Source organism: Aegilops tauschii, chromosome 4 (assembly GCF_002575655.3).
Source record: "Aegilops tauschii subsp. strangulata cultivar AL8/78 chromosome 4, Aet v6.0, whole genome shotgun sequence".
In the NCBI taxonomy this organism is placed as follows: Eukaryota; Viridiplantae; Streptophyta; class Magnoliopsida; order Poales; family Poaceae; genus Aegilops; species Aegilops tauschii.
In genome coordinates this window covers 30507284-30524791 of record NC_053038.3, presented here as the reverse complement: position 1 = coordinate 30524791, position 17508 = coordinate 30507284, and the positions used below count along the sequence as shown (strand labels likewise).

The 17508-nt window shown below is 45.8% G+C and overlaps 2 protein-coding genes across 2 annotated transcripts; both read right to left on the bottom strand.

The window, feature by feature from the left end:
- Positions 1-2631: 2631 nt before the first annotated feature.
- Positions 2632-3414, bottom strand: LOC109753947 (uncharacterized). Its single transcript, XM_020312873.1, has one exon. It carries the CDS (start codon positions 3412-3414, stop codon positions 2632-2634), a length of 783 nt encoding a protein of 260 aa, XP_020168462.1.
- A 1510-nt stretch (positions 3415-4924) lies between these two features.
- Positions 4925-7648, bottom strand: LOC109753876 (actin-1). Its single transcript, XM_020312803.4, has 5 exons — positions 7376-7648; positions 6760-6826; positions 6269-6662; positions 5400-6013; positions 4925-5314 (listed from the first exon to the last, which is right to left on the bottom strand). Exons 2-5 carry the CDS (start codon positions 6817-6819, stop codon positions 5249-5251), a joined length of 1134 nt encoding a protein of 377 aa, XP_020168392.1. The 5' UTR covers positions 6820-6826; positions 7376-7648; the 3' UTR covers positions 4925-5248.
- Positions 7649-17508: the final 9860 nt, after the last annotated feature.

The following is a 17508-nucleotide window of genomic DNA, read 5'->3' as shown; positions in this document are numbered from 1 at the left end:
TATGGATGCTTACTTGATGAATAAAATTTTACCTGGTCTTATAATGGATTCATGAAACTCAGTACAAAAAGAAAGGATGTGCATATGCAAATATATTATCTCCAAAATCTTTGGATCAATAACTAATCTTCAATTTGCAAACTTCAATGAACTATCTATTATAGTTAGGCATGGAAAACAACTAAGTGAACGTGTATATGTGATCATAGATTGAGCCTTTCTAGCCAAAACTATATGTACTAAGCATGAATTATGTTTGTGCATACATAACATGAGCCAAGTCAGTCCCACAAGTATTCACTGTACCTACCTATGTGACTGAATAAGGTCACTCCACGCAAATTTTCATCGTCACAGGCAACACACAACTAAAAACTTCTCTGTTTGAGTTTTTGTTGTGCAGGAATGATAATGTTCCGCGAACTTAATGGGGGGCACCATCACAAGGGGAAATGTGGAAATCGTCGTTTCAACGGACTAAACTCTTGAATGTCCAACATTAAGCGCTTGGCAATCCATATGCTTCCCTCCGCGAAGGGCCTTTTTTACTTCTATGTTGATTCAATCCTTCCTTGAAACCTATTCTTTTAGGGTAAGCTTTGCTTGTGGGAGTAAGACCCATGCTTGATGGTTACTATGACCATATGTGTAGCATCTTTACTGAAGTTGAAATAAACCTTAAGATTCATGTGATTAGCCAAAGCAAATAAATTTGCTATAAACTTTGATCTTCTCATGCATGGCTATAATTTTGCTATCTAAAAATGTACTCACTTGAATGATATTCCTTATTGAAAAAATATAAAAAGATAGTTGAGCATATGTCACTTCTTATTTAAAGCTCTATCATAAACCTTTCTTGAAGAACTAAGATGAAAAAAAACATTACATGATCTAAGTATGGTCAAACATCTTGCATAACATCCAAACTTACAGTATCTAGTGCTTGGTAAAATTCTCATGACCTCCGCATGTGCTTCTATTTGAGTGTTGTGTTATTATGTGTAATATACTTTCGCAAAGTATGATTGTTGCATGACCGTATTATTTTATTACCGACCTCTCACTTTTGCTTGAGGACAAGCAAGGTCTAAATTTGCGGGAGCTGATACGTGCATTTTGCATCACATTTTCAGAGGATAAATACTCTAATTTTATGCCATTTCAATTATTAGTGACCAGCAAGCAAGTTGAAGTGATAGTCACACAAAAATATCTGAGATGTACGGTTTAAGCAAGGAAAAAATGAGTGTAAAAGACAGTCATCAACACCCCCAAGGTTAAACCTCGATGGTTCTCGAGCAAGCAACATTGAACTCGACGTTTAAACCGAAATAATGAGAAGATTTTGGTTCACTTACGATCAATAATGCCTAGATCGTAAGCAAGGTCTAAGCTTAGAGGAGCTGATGTGTGCATTTTGCATCACAATTTCAGAGGATAATACTCTACTTTTATGTCATTTCAATTTCAATTATTATTGATTAGTGGGCAAGTCGAAGTGATAATCGTAGAAAATATCTCAGATGTCCAATTTAAACAAGGATAAGAATGAGCGTAAAAACCATTCATCACCATTCCCAAGGTTAAACCTTGATCGTTCTCGAGAGCAACATTGATGATAAGGAACTCGATGTTTAAACCAAAATAACAAAAATATAATGGTTCACTTATGATCAATAACGCCTGGATATCTGAGATGTCCAATTTGAACAAGGAAAAAATGAGTGTAAAACCACTCATCACCATTTCCAAGGTTAAACCTCGATCATTCTCGAGAGCAACATTGATGATAAGGAACTCGACATTTAAATCGAAATAACAAAAAGATATTGGTTCAGTTACGATCAATAACGCCTAGATATTTGAGATTTACAATTTAAACAAGGATAAAAATGTGTGTAAAAACCACTCACCACCATTCCCAAGGTTAAACCTCGATCATTCTAGAGAGCAACATTGATGATAAGGAACTTGACGTTTAAACCGAAATAACAAAAAGATATTGGTTCACTTACGATCAATAACACCTAGATAGTCCACCACTTCTTTCACCTGAAAACTTAGCATGGCTAGACCAGCGGCAAGGTATTATGCAAGCTTTGTTAGGCCAAGATGGTTAGAACAAAGTATACATTGACATAAATAAAGTTTATTATGCAAGCTTTGTCAGGCCAGGATGGTTAGAAGAAAGTATTCATTTTTTTGACGGGAAAATGGAAATTCCATTAAACTTCACGCACAACAATGTCACTGGCTAACAGTTTTACAATGCAATTGGGGGCAGAGGCCTCCCAGGAGGAGTCATAAGACTCAAACTAAACGCCCAGCTTGGCAAGCTCATGGGCAATAGAGTTACAAGTGCGCCGGCTGGAAGAAAAAGCATAGGAATCAAAGTTTAGAATGCATGGGCTTCTAGCTTCCTTCACCAACACACCAATGGTTGCCTTGTCATATTCGTTGCTCTTTAAAGCATGTACAAGGGTTGAGGAATCAGACTCTGAAGATGATTCGATTTGCCCCAATCCTGATCGCCCCATCAATGGCAGCAAGGCAGGCTACAGATTCATACTGCAAAGCACTTTTCAGGTTCATAGACTTACTCGCACCAGCAGCGATAAATTCGCCAGCCTAATCACGAACCACATAACCCCAGCCCCCTACACCTGTATTTTCATCAACACCGTCGAAGTTAACCTTCACATGATGCACTGGGGGCTTGCTCCATCTGTGAATGTCCGATGGCTTAGGAGGCTTGTTTAGTTTTCGCAGGCCTAGGGACTCAATCAGCAGCTTCTCCACATAGTGGCAAACCACTTGAGGCTTTGGAGCCGCCTCACCAGCATTGGCCTTGTTGCGAACATTCCACCACTCCCACATAAAGGTCACGGCCTTCAGCTGCGTGTCTTCATCACACCTCCAGAGCTCCTGAAGCATGGAGTGGGCTGAATTACAGAGCATGGGCTTTTCTCGGGTCTCTCCCAAAGCCAAAATGTTCCGGCATTCTTTAGCTTTCTTGCACTTTAGGAAGGTGTGGCCTCCATCTTCATTTAACCTATGGCAAACAGGGCACCCAGTGTCCAAGCCCACACCCAGCTTTTGAATTTTCATGCAGTTAGCCAGACTGTTGTGGGCAAGGCGCCACACAAACATCTTTACCTTGCTGGTGGCCTTCAGGGACCAGACATGCTTCCAGTCAAATTTGACAGTGTTGTTAGCAGAATTTTCCTTAGAAGTTGCAACATCTCTTCCCAGCCTTCTATCGCGCAGCATAACACCAATCTTATAAGCAGATTTGACAGAGAAGATGCCACGTTGATCAAAGTGCCAAGCAAAATTATCCACCATCCCTTCGCAGATGCTAATGGAGAGAATGGCCTTCGCGTCTTCCTCCTGAAAGAGATCACGGACCATCCCCTCGTCCCAGCCCCCGGTGTTTGGATTGACCAAATCTGCTACAAGAGTGATTGGGGAGCGCCTTGGGAGAGATCTAGGCGTCCTTGTATCGCCCTCGGGAATCCAAGGATCTTCCCACACCTTGATGTTAGTCCCACCCCCACTCTCCAGATAATCCCTTCTTTTAATAACTCCACCCCTTTTAGTATGTTGCGCCTAGTGTACGATATGCCAGGGGCGGGAACAGCGTCCAGAAGCTTTTCGTCAGAAAAATATTTAGCTCGCAGCACCCTCCCACATAGAGACTCGGGGTCTTGCAGTAATCTCCAGCCTTGTCTAGCCAACATGGCCAGGTTAAAGATGTGGAGATCACGAAGGCCGAGGCCCTTAGTTTTCGGCTTCGTAAGACATTGCCAGCTCAGCCAGTGATGCCGCTCCTCATCTTGATTATTCCACCAATAGCGACAGACCATTGAGCTAATTTCATCGCAGAAAGATTTTGTGATGTCAAAGCAGGACATGGCAGATGGGGATCGCTTGGGCCACGGCTTTAATCAAGACCTCCTTCCCCGCTCTAGACAAGAATTTCTCCTTCCACCCCTGGATCAACTTCCAGATTCTCTCTTTAAGATACTCAAAGGCCTTGGATTTTGATCTACCCAAGAAAATTGGCAGACCAAGATATCTTTCATTGAAGGCTTCGCCCCGAATTTGTAAATAAAGTATTCATTGACATAAATAAAGTAGTTAACTAGCTGCGATTCTATTTCATCTAGCTCACATTTGCTTGCCAGAAACACTTGAAATAACTTGGTATGAAAAACTTATATTAGAAGCATGAGGATATGCCAAAAAAATTAGTGTTAGAGTATCTCATTAACACCCACAAGTATTGTTAGATAAAGGCACTTCTTTTTATTATTTTTCTGAACTTTCTATCTCGGTACGACCATGTCAAAAAATGATATATGCCAACTGAGGATTTGTCAGGCCGGCAAACTCATCCACATTGGACCAGATCAGGTCTTTTAAGCGATAGCATACCTGTCAAAGCCATGACAGCAGACAGAATCATCCCAATTGGCGCCAACCTGTGAGATTCCAAATATCATAATAAACTAGCAACAGGTGCAAATCATGCCATCACATTCAAATGGTCCCGTTCTCCCCTCGCATCTTGCTGGAAGAAAAGAGAGAAGATTCCACTTTTTACAGGAATGTCGTGTACGGCACTAGGCAAAGCGTAATCATGTAGCCATGCGCTGCTAAAGCCTGAGCAATAGAATTCTTTGGCATGAACATTCCAGCACATCGACAAAGAAAGGAAGGCATCAGATCAGATCAGGTAGGGATCATCACAGAACCCACCGTTGAAAAGCCGATTGAGCAAAGGCCACACACACAGCAGATCACTCACCATTTCAAACAGATTACGATGGAAAGCTAAATAGCAGAGCATTTGGTTGTAGGGTCCAAATGAACCGGACAAGAAATGAGCAAGAGAATCCATTTATGCGACAACACCATGTAGGATCAAGAGACTTCATATTATTCATTTAACAAGATTGAGGTGACACATGACAAAATCGGAACACCGCCCGTATTTCTCTAGTAGCCTCACCAGGCATCTGATTAAATTTGATTGAATAAACCGAACATATGTGTCCAAAATCACAAGTGAGAAGCACAAGTAGGAATAGATATTACAGTCTTTGAATAGGAGAAAACGGTAACCGATAGGCCAGCCGAAAACTTTGTCCACGCTAACAAAGAAACAGCAACAAAATAGAGAGACGAAGCAGGAGGGTCGCGATAAAGGCTCCTCTTGGCTTTCTTTCTTGGGTCCGAAGAATTAGAAGCATTTCCTGTGCACAATGGATGGGCCAGACTCGTCGTACTCAGCCTTTGCAATCCACATCTGCAGCAACAAGCAACACCGTAAGCAAAGAAACAAAAATCCATGAATGAAATGAATGAAGTACGATGCTGCATCGTTTATTTACCTGCTGGAAGGTGCTGAGAGATGCCAAGATGGATCCTCCGATCCAGACACTGTACTTCCTTTCAGGAGGAGCAACAACCTTAATCTTCATGCTGCTAGGAGCCAAGGCAGTGATCTCCTTGCTCATCCTATCAGCGATTCCAGTGAACATAGTGGTACCACCACTAAGAACAATGTTGCCGTACAGATCCTTCCTAATATCCACGTCGCACTTCATGATGGAGTTGTAGGTAGTCTCATGAATACCTGCAGCTTCCATCCCAATGAAGGATGGCTGGAAGAGGACCTCAGGGCAACGGAAACGCTCAGAACCAATGGTGATAACCTGCCCATCAGGAAGCTCGTAGCTCTTCTCCACAGAAGAGCTGGTCTTGGAAGTCTCCATTTCCTGGTCGTAGTCCAGGGCAATGTAGGACAGCTTCTCCTTCACGTCCCTCACAATTTCCCGCTCAGCAGTGGTGGTGAATGAGTAACCACGCTCAGTCAGGATCTTCATGAGGTAATCGGTGAGATCACGCCCAGCCAAGTCGAGACGAAGGATAGCATGGGGGAGAGCATATCCTTCGTAGATGGGGACAGTGTGGCTGACACCATCTCCAGAGTCCAGCACGATACCTGACAAGTTCAAGAGGGCACATTGAGTTATTGATAAATGAAAAAATACTTGTTACATTGACAGTGTATGAGGGGATGACAATTAACTGCCTATCAGGTTTGGTTGACAAATATTTACCAGATGTCACAGAACAAAACTAGCGCTACCACAAAACGATTTGAGAAATTTTACAGATTAACCTCATCTACATGTGAGCATGCTAAATTCCAGGATTCCTGATTCAAAAGACCAGAGTTGAATATAGATGAGCTCACCTGTGGTACGACCACTGGCGTACAGCGAGAGGACGGCCTGGATGGCGACGTACATAGCAGGAGTGTTGAAGGTCTCGAACATGATCTGTGTCATCTTCTCACGATTGGCCTTGGGGTTGAGCGGCGCCTCAGTGAGAAGGACAGGGTGCTCCTCTGGGGCGACACGGAGCTCGTTGTAGAAGGTGTGATGCCAGATCTTCTCCATGTCGTCCCAGTTGCTGACGATACCGTGCTCAATGGGGTACTTGAGAGTCAAGATACCCCTCTTGGACTGCGCCTCGTCACCAACGTAGGCGTCCTTCTGCCCCATCCCGACCATGACACCGGTGTGGCGTGGGCGACCCACGATACTGGGGAAGACGGCCCTGGGAGCATCATCTCCAGCGAACCCAGCCTGCAAACATCACCACCACGAATGTTATGTTACAAAGAGGACAGTGGCATTTCCATGAACCAAAGATGCAAGACGCTCGTGGAATGCAGTGGCTTACCTTGACCATACCGGTACCATTGTCGCAGACGAGGGGCTGGATGTCCTCGGCGTCAGCCATTTTCTACCTACAGCAAAAGCTCCCACAAAGCTACAGTTATTGCACATCGATCGGTCGATCAAAGGAGAATCTACGCAATCTAGCAGTGAAGGATGCTGACTAAATAAATGCAGAGATTAAATATTTTTCTCCGTCGAAGAAACAGTGCAAAAAATTCTAGTAGTAGCATGATGAGACTATCAATCAATTCACGAGGAACCCTGTAACTCCGCAACTTAATACTACTAAGAACAGTTAATAACGAAACAGAGAGACCATGGCTTTCCGGCGCCGCGGCACAGATCGGAGCGCTCCGGCGTCCGAGACGGCCCAGATCGCGGGCCGCAGCAGATCTACATTCCCGCAGCGGCATGAATGAACAACAACAAAATACAGGGGCGGCGCTACCATTCCGCGAGATCCGGTCGGATCCGCGGCGGGGAGAGGGGGGGCGGGCGCCCGCGAGATCAGATCGATCGGCCTGATGGCGAGCGCGGGGGAGGGAGGGAGAGAGCAATGCGGGGCGGATCTCATCTGCGAAGGGGAGGAGGAGGAGGAGGAGGGTGAGGATCGTTACCGGGACGGGGGGGACGGGGCAGCGGCGGAGGTCCGGTGGCGCGGCGGTGGCAGAGACGGTGGAGGAGGCGGGGGTGAGCGGTAGGGTTGGGGTGGTGGGGTGGGGGGTATGTATAGCGGGGAGGCGGGCGACGGGGCAGGGGACGGCCGCACTCGTCGCCCCGGCTGGCTCTCGCGGCCCCACGACCCGGCTGGCGTTTGTTTTTGTTTTTTCGGGGGAGGGGAGGACGACGTGCGCCCCGGTGCCCGTGGTTGTGCGCCTGTGCGTGCGGACAACTCAGGCTCGCGGCTGGCACTCGTTGTTTTGTTTGGGTGGCGCGCTGCTGGCCGAATGCGCCAGCATGATTTTCTTCTCCGCATTCTTTTCTTGGGAATTTTCTTCCCCGCATTTGCTACGTCTTTTTTTTTGTGGGGAACGAATTGGTTATGTTCACTTTTTTTTTAGAATACTCTGCGGATTGTCGTATCAATTTCATAGATTTTGAGTTCCAAAAAAACATAGGATTTGTTCGCGAATACGCAAGTGCTTGTGCATCTTACATTGATAGAAAGAAAAGAGTACACAGAGTGCTTGGTGCCAAAGCAATGCTCCAAGTCAGGAACGAGAGAGGGGATGAGAGAAAGGGGGGAGGAGAGAGAACGGCCTCAAGGGGACTACTTAGGTAATATGTTGGCCGAGCCAATGTTTCCGACGGCGGCCCAAAGGCGGGCCTCGCCGATGATGAGGCTGAGGAGACGTTGGAGAGAGGGAGCCTCGTCGTCGAACACGATGTTGTTCCGATGCTTCCAAAGAAGCCAGGCGCCAAGAAACAACAAGGAGGAGAGGCCTAGGCAACAAAGGCAAGGAAGCCAACAACACCGTTAGGCATACAACACTAGATAGGCACTAGACGGCCATCTGACAAAGGGCTGCTCCTCACTATAACCTACCAACAATGCTGGCAAAGCATCTAATAAAAATGTCGGCAGAGCACCCATGGCCTCAAAACATCTAACATGAAGAAGGTTAGCTTTACACCATTGCTCGCCCTCCTGGCGGACGACCTCAATGACGGCTCGCGGCGAAGGTCTCGCCACATTGAAGACGATGTTGTTTCGATGGGACCAAGTGCCCTAGAACATGAGACCAAAGATGTTTTGCTTCTTGTCGTAATGACGCCGGATTAGTCCACCAGCTGAAGATCTCTAACGGCGCTGAAGGCATTCATGTTGCAAGGTTCCACCACCCAAGCACCTCAAGCAAAGCCAGGCGAGTCACCACACAAATGAGGAGTAGGTGTTGCATGGTCGCAGGCTCCTGGTCGGAAAGAGGTCATCACGGGGGTGCGGCAGCCCATGCTTTTGCAGTCGGTCGGCGGTCCAGCACCGTTTGTTAGCAGCCAACCATGCAAGGAATTTGGCGGTACTTGGAGCCCGAGAGAGCTAAATCTGCTCCCTAGACGGAGTTGAGACCAAACCCACGTGGAAAGCTGCATAGGTCGATCGTAAGGAAGAGACTGCGCTCGGCTCCCAAATCCATCGAAAGGAATCCTCCCCATCGTGAAGCCAGATGTTTTTTAGCAAAAACTAACTCTATTTTTCATTAATAATCAGAGTATCTAGCCATGCTTGCATTCCCTCTTTAAGACTAGGTTTGGCTCTCTGGCTGATCATCTCAAAATGCTCTTTGAAAAATAGCATACAGTATTGGAGATCTCCCTGCTTGTGATCAAATATGATACTTTTTCTCTGCTTCCAAATACTTTAGCATCCTGCCATCATGCATTCCTTGTAGAATGGTGTCATCTGCCTCTGCTTTCCATCAATCAGCATGTCAATGGTTTCCATCTCGGTGTTCCATTCCATGTCGAGTGCCATCCAGAAGTTTAGGCTGAAATCACATGCGAAAAATAGGTGGATGAACCTCTCTTAGGCTCATCATCACATAGAACACATCTGGTGGCCGCAATATGGAAATTCTTCTTGGTAAGTAGCTCTCTCGTGTTTAGTCTATCTTGAAATAGAAGCGAGAAGAAAAACTTATGTTTGGCCAGGCAAGCATATTTCCATATGCATTGGTGAAGCCGGATGTTGTCCACAAGATCCCACTGTTGCAGGAGTTCACCAATCTTCACGGGTGATAGGTTCGGGCCAACATCAATTACCCTAGCACCATGCACCCCTTCACGCACCGAGCGCGACTGCAGGAACCAATGATGCACCTTGACGGCAAGGTGTGGGAAGTAGTCCACAAATCTACCCGAGCGGGTCCACTAGTCAGTCCAGAAGAGGGAGGTAGCGTCGTCGTAGACGCTTGCGTGACAGACAAATATGGCACGCGCCTCCCAAGGAATCTAAATTTTAAATTCTGCCCACGGCTTCGGCGGATCAGGTCAGGCAAGCCAAAGCCACTTGATGCGCTATGCTAGATTTAGTTGGCAAAGGTCGGGGAGGCCAAGCAATCAAACAATGGTCGCCACTTATTTGCTTCCTCCCCGTCCACAGAAATGCTCGAAAGATTTTGGTGAAGTCCGTGATGGTCTTGGGGGAGATCAAGAGACATCATGGCATAGATCTGCATCGTCATAACGTGACTGTGACGAAAACAGCCAAACCTATGCATGGGGAAGCCCTCCAAGGCACAAGCATGTTGGTAGCCTTATCCACCAGACCTTGAAGGTGAGATGGAGAAACCCAACAAGTGCTCAAGGGAAACCCCAAAAAAGTGCAAGGCAAGGGGCTAATCACACACAATAGCATCCGCTCCATCAACACGTCGTTACCTTGTTGAAGGTATTGCTCGGATATACTCATACTAGTTCTTCCAAGTGAAAACATAGATTCTGGTTTTTGGTGGTTGCATCCGGAGATGGTGACACACGAGTGTCGCTCCCTTCCCGAAGACGTTATTGAAAGGATCGATATAGTTGACTAGAGGGGGGTGAATAGGCAACTAACAATTTTTAGTTTTTCTTTACCAATTTAAACTTTGCATCAAAGTAGGTTGTCTAGATATGCAACTAGGTGAGCAACCTATATGATGCAACAACAACAAGCACATAAGCAAGCAAGGGACACAAATAAGCTTGCACAAGTAAAGGCACGAGATAACCGAGAGTGGAGCCGGTGAAGGCAAGGATGTGTTATCGAAGTTCCTTCCTTTTGAGGGGAAGTACGTCTCCGTTGGAGCGGTGTGGAGGCACAATGCTCCCCAAGAAGCCACTAGGGCCACCGTATTCTCCTCACGCCCTCACACAATGCGAGATGCCGTGATTCCACTATTGGTGCCCTTGGAGGCGGCGACCGGACCTTTACAAACAAGGTTGGGGCAATCTCCACAACTTAATTGGAGGCTCCCAACGACACCACAAAGCTTCACCACAATGGAATATGGCTCCGTGGCGACCTCAACCGTCTAGGGTGCTCAAACACCCAAGAGTAACAAGATCCGCAAGGGATTAGTGGGGGAATCAAATTTCTCTTGGTGGAAGTGTAGATCAGGGCCTTCTCAACCAATCCCTAAAGAATCAACAAGTTTGATTGGCTAGGGAGAGAGATCGGGCGAAAATGGAGCTTAGAGCAACAATGGAGCTTGGGATGGAAGAGGGGGTCAACTCGGAGAAGAAGACACCCCTTATATAGTGGAAGAACAAATCCAACCGTTATCCACCAACTCAGCCTGCGAGGCACGCTACTACCGCACTAGGGACGCGGTACTACCGCACGGAGATGCGGTACTACCGCCCATGCAGCACTATCCAAGCTAGCCCTGAAGCGAAGAGGCAGAGGGCGGTAGAACCGCTGGCGCGGTACTACCGCTCCCCCTTGCGGTACTACCGCAAGGCAGGGATAGACCAGATTTGGGAAGGCACGGACATATAAAAATACATCCGTGGCAACTTCTGCTGAGTTGGGATCTGTGCAAAAATCTGACACGGTAGTACTGTAAGCCAGGAGCGGTACTACCGCGCGGGGCGCGGATGTAAAACTTTACATCCGCCCCTACTGCCGCGCATGCTGCTGAGCCTGGCCAGAGCGCACGGTACTACCGCGCCCCTGGCGCGGTACTACCACGTAGGTCGCGGATGTAAAAAATTACATCCGCCCCTACTACCGCCATAGCAGCAGCGCCTGGCCTGAGGCCACAGTACTACCGCTCCAAGGAAGCGGTACTACCGTGGGCACTTGCGGTACTACCGCGCCAGTGGACGGTACTACCGCTCCGAGGAGCAGTACTACCGCATGCCCCAGTTCAGCAACACGACAGTTTGCATGGACAAGGAAAGACGGAGGACGCTTTAAAGGGCCAATGGAACGATGGTGCAAAAGGAGTAGATGTGTACGTGATGATTCCACCCAAACCTTTCCAAAGCGGACCCCCTCTTAATAGTACGACTTTCCTACGACTCAAATCCACCGAAAAGAAACATAGAAAAACGCCGTCTTCAATAGTCTTCGAGGGGCACCAAATCGTCTTGTGCCTAGTCATGATATGTCTGAAATACTCAATGCACACGATTAGTCCGCAAAAGCATTGTCATCAATCACCAAAACAACTAAGGTATAAATATGCCCTTACAATCTCCCCCTTTTTGGTGGATTGATGACAATACGGGATTTGCACAAAGGGAGATAACATAGAACAAGGGCAAACCCCACATCTCTAAAATATAGACGGGCTCACCCTAGATGTGTGCTATCTAGATAAGTGCTTTGGACTGCCCGGCACACATACTAGGATCAACACTCCCCCTATATTTTATAGACAAGGCATATAAGGCTAAGACTAAGTAAGATAATAACTAAGAGCATAAAGTAAAGATCACAAGATAGCATAGGCTCAACAAGGTACGCTAGAGTGCATATGCCTTACACCATATGATAGAAAGGTCTCACAAGCACAAACCAAACCAAAGCAAACAAAGTTCAACGAAATGGAAGCAAAGCGACACGGTGAAACACGACACACTACTCACAAATCCCACACTCTCTCCCCCTTTGGCATCGAGACACCAAAAAGGCAGAGAGGACACCTACGACACAAGTGGTGGCTCAAGCTAAAGTGATCACTCGTCAAGCTCCTCGTCGGTCTCAGCAGCGGGGATGGACTCCTCCTTAGAATCAGTCCACTTGTAGCCATGTTTTGCCATCCATGCAGCCTCTGGAGTGATATGCTTCTCGGATCCGCTGGAAATGTTCTCTCCAAAAGTCCTCAAGATCCTCTTGTCGCGGCGGCAACTCTCCTTGGAGGCAACGTGAATCCGGTACTGCCCCTTTGCTTGCATGCAGAACAAGGCCTTCATCTTGGCCTTTAGCTTCTTAGCCCATGAGGGCTCAGTAGAGGGAGGGGCATACCCAGCAGAGCTGTCCTCATCCGCGTCCTCCTCCTCGATCTCATCCTCATCAACTTCCATTCTAGCAGCCTCTGTCTCAGCACGAGCAGTAGTGTTAGCCCACTGAGGCTTGATGCGGAGCCTGATGGGGTCATGACGGATCCAGTCAGGGGCCAAAAACTCATCCTCCGGGTAGAGCTTCTCCCACGTCCTCGTGATCAAGAGAAACAGGTAAGGTCCATAGATGGGTACCTTACGGTTGAACACCGCAAACTGAAGCTCGCACCACATGATGTGTGAGATGTCAAGAGGTTGGGTTTGAGAGTGACGCGCCTCCTCACAAATGAGCATCATATCCACAAGATAGGCATGCACCTTGTCCTTGTCACCAATGCGGGGAAAGAGAGAGTTGCGGAAGATCCGGTGCATGATGTCAAGGAATGGGTTCAGCACCCACGTCTTCTTGTCATTGGGAAGCTTCTTCTCAACATAATACTGCTGGAGCTTGTTCTTGCTAGCGGACTCGGGGTTGGCATGAGGGCGAACGCCAACAGGCGTGTTGAGCCCCTCATCAGGCACCTGAAGCAAAGCCATGAAGTCCTTCCACTTAGCAGTCATCTGTTGTCCATTGGTCATCCAGGTCATGGACCGTTCCTCATCAGGATGGAAGTGGACCAAGGCAAAGAACTGGGCCACGATCTCAGGGTCAAAGTCCAGGTGAAAAGAGATCACGTCCTCAATGCCAAACTGCTCTATCAGGTCCAAAGCCTCACCAAAATAGTCACGTGATAACCCACAAGTATAGGGGATCGCAACAGTTTTCGAGGGTAGAGTATTCAACCCAAATTTATTGATTCGACACAAGGGGAGCCAAAGAATATTCTCAAGTATTAGCAGTTGAGTTGTCAATTCAACCACACCTGGATAACTTAGTATCTGCAGCAAAGTATTTAGTAGCAAAGTAATATGGAAGTAACGGTAACAGTGGCAAAAGTAACAATAGCAGTTTTGCAGTGATTGTAACAGTAGCAACGGGAAAGTAAATAGGCGAAGAACAATATGTGAAAAGCTCGTAGGCATTGGATCGGTGATGGAGAATTATGCCGGATGCGATTATTCATGCAACAGTTATAACATAGGGTGACACAAAACTAGCTCCAATTCATCAATGTAATGTAGGCATGTATTCCGAATATAGTCGTACGTGCTTATGGAAAAGAACTTGCATGACATCTTTTGTCCTACCCTCCCTTGGCAGCGGGGTCCTAATGGAAACTAAGGGATATTAAGGCCTCCTTTTAATAGAGTACCGGACCAAAGCATTAACACATAGTGAATACATGAACTCCTCAAACTATGGTCATCATCGGGAGTGGTCCCGATTATTGTCACTTCGGGGTTGCCGGATCATAACACATAGTAGGTGACTATAGACTTGCAAGATAGGATCAAGAACTCACATATATTCATGAAAACATAATAGGTTCAGATCTGAAATCATGGCACTCGGGCCGTAGTGACAAGCATTAAGCATAGCAAAGTCATAGCAACATCAATCTCAGAAGATAGTGGATACTAGGGATCAAACCCTAACAAAACTAACTCGATTACATGATAAATCTCATCCAACCCATCACCGTCCAGCAAGACTACGATGGAATTACTCACGCACGGCGGTGAGCATCATGAAATTGGTGATGGAGGATGGTTGATGATGACGATGGCGACGGATTCCCCTCTCAGGAGCCCCGAACGGACTCCAGATCAGCCCTCCCGAGAGAGATTAGGGCTTGGCGGCGGCTCCGTATCGTAAAACGCGATGAATCCTTCTCTCTGATTTTTTTCTCCCCGAACGTGAATATATAGAGTTGGAGTTGAGGTCGGTTGAGCTCCAGGGGGCCCACGAGGCAGGGTGGCGCGCCCAGGGGGTAGGCGCGCCCCCCACCCTCGTGGACAGGGTGTGGGCTCCCTGGCCTTGATTCTTTCGCCAGTATTTTTTATTAATTCCAAAAATAATCTCCGTTGATTTTCAGGTCATTCTGAGAACTTTTATTTCTGCACAAAAATAACACCATGGCAATTCTGCTGAAAACAGCGTCAGTCCGGGTTAGTTCCATTCAAATCATGCAAGTTAGAGTCCAAAACAAGGGCAAAAGTGTTTGGAAAAGTAGATACGATGGAGACGTATCAACTCCCCCAAGCTTAAACCTTTGCTTGTCCTCAAGCAATTCAGTTGATAAACTGAAAGTGATAAAGAAAAACTTTTACAAACTCTGTTAGCTCTTGTTGTTGTAAATATGTAAAGCCAGCATTCAAGTTTTCAGCAAAGATTATGAACTAACCATATTCACAATAACATTTAGGTCTCATGTTTACTCATATCAATGGCATAATCAACTAGTGAGCAGTAATAATAAATCTCGGATGACAACACTTTCTCAAAACAATCATAATATGATATAACAAGATGGTATCTCGCTAGCCCTTTCTGAGACCGCAAAACATAAATGCAGAGCACCCTTAAATATCAAGGACTGACTAGACATTGTAATTCATGGTAAAAGAGATCCAGTCATAGTCATACCCAATATAAATTAATAGTAATGGATGCAAATGACAGCGGTGCTCTCCAGCTGGTGCTTTTTAATAAGAGGGTGATGACTCAACATAAAAGTAAATAGATAGGCCCTTTGCAGAGGTAAGCAGGGATTTGTAGTGGTGCCAGAGCTCGATTTTTGAAATAGAGATAAATAATATTTTGAGCTGCATACTTTCATTGTCAACATAACAAGCGAGAGATGGCGATATCTTCCATGCTACACACATTATAGGCGGTTCCCAAACAGAATGGTAAAGTTTATACCCCCCCTCCACCAACAAGCATCAATCCATGGCTTGCTCGAAACAACGAGTGCCTCCAACTAACAAGAGTCCCGGGGGAGTTTTGTTTGCAATTATTTCGATTTGGTTTGCATAAAGCATGGGACTGGGAATCCCGGTGACCAGCCATTTTCTCGTGAGTGAGGAGCGGAGTCCACTCCTCTTGAGAATAACCTGCCTAGCATGGAAGATACAAACAACCCTAGTTGATACATGAGCTATTCGAGCATGCAAAACAGAATTTCATTTGAAGGTTTAGAGTTTGGCACATACAAATTTACTTGGAACGGCAGGTAGATACCGCATATAGGAAGGTATAGTGGACTCATATGGAATAACTTTGGGGTTTATGGAAGTGGATGCACAAGCAGTATTCCCGCTTAGTACAAGTGAAGGCTAGCAAAAGACTGGGAAGCGACCAACTAGAGAGCGACAACAGTCATGAACATGCATTAAAATTAATAAACATTGAGTGCAAGCATGAGTAGGACATAATCCACCATGAACATAAATATCGTGGAGGCTATGTTGATTTTGTTTCAACTACATGCGTGAACATGTGCCAAGTCAAGTCGCTCAAATCATTCAAAGGAGGATACCACCCTATCATACCACATCACAACCATTTTAATAGCATGTTGGCACGCAAGGTAAACCATTATAAACTCCTATCAAATTAAGCATGGCATAAGCAACTATAATCTCTAATTGTCATTGCAAACATGTTTATTCATAATAGGCTGAATCAGGAACGATGAACTAATCATATTTAAAAAAAAAGAGGCCGAGTTCATACAAGCTTCTCTCATCTCAACCAGTCCATCATATATCGTCATTATTGCCTTTCACTTGCAGGACCGAACGACGTGAATAATAATAATAATAGTGCATGTGCATTGGACTAAGCTGGAATCTGCAAGCATCTGACATATAGGAGAAGACAAGATAATATGGGCTCTTGGTTAAATCAACAATAATGCATATAAGAGCCACTTAAGCATTTTCATTATGGTCTTCTCCTCTCGACACCCAAAGAAAAGAAAAGAAATAAAACTATTTACACGGGAAAACTCCCAACAAGCAAAAGAAGAACATGAAATATTTTTGGGTTTTCTTTTTAATTACTACTACAAGCATGGAAAGTAAGCTAGCTAAAAGCTACAACTAATTTTTTTTGTTTGTTTTCTTAAGGTTTATCAAACACACAAGAAGAAAGCGAGAAAAAGAAAAAAAACTAGCATGGATAGTACAATGAAAAAGTATGAGCACCGACAACTAGCATGAGTGTGTGAACATAAATGTAATGTCGGTGAGAAATACGTACTCCCCCAAGCTTAGGCTTTTGGCCTAAGTTGGTCTGTTGCCACGGCTGGCCTGGCGGATATCCAAAGTTGTAACTGGGGTTGTACTGAGATGCAATGGCTATTGCATCGTGGGCTGCAGCTTGGAGGCGAGCTGCCCTCGTCCTCCTTTCGTACTCAATTGCCTCCTCCCTGGTTATGACATATCACCCCTTTGCCTGAAAATCAAAGAAAGTAGGAGCAGGGAGAGCGACGTGATAGGTGCATCGTCTGTCAAAGATTAGTCGGTACTGGAGGAACTGATCGTTCCTCTCAACAAACTGATGACGAACCATAACCTCATAATCTAAATAAAACAGGAGGCAACTCAACATCATACTCACGTATGGGTATATCAGGAAAATTAGCTAAACGGGTTGCATAAATTCCACCAAAGAAATCTCCACTAATTCTATTATTATGCAGCCTTCGTGCAACAATGGCTCCCAAATTATAATGTTTATCTCCTAATACAGCACTCCTGAGAACACTGAGGACAGGGACACACATATGACATGTTTCATCCTTACCATTTATGCACCTACCTATGAAGAGAGCAAAATAATGTCTAGCAGGAAAATTAATGCTCCCTATGGTAGCTT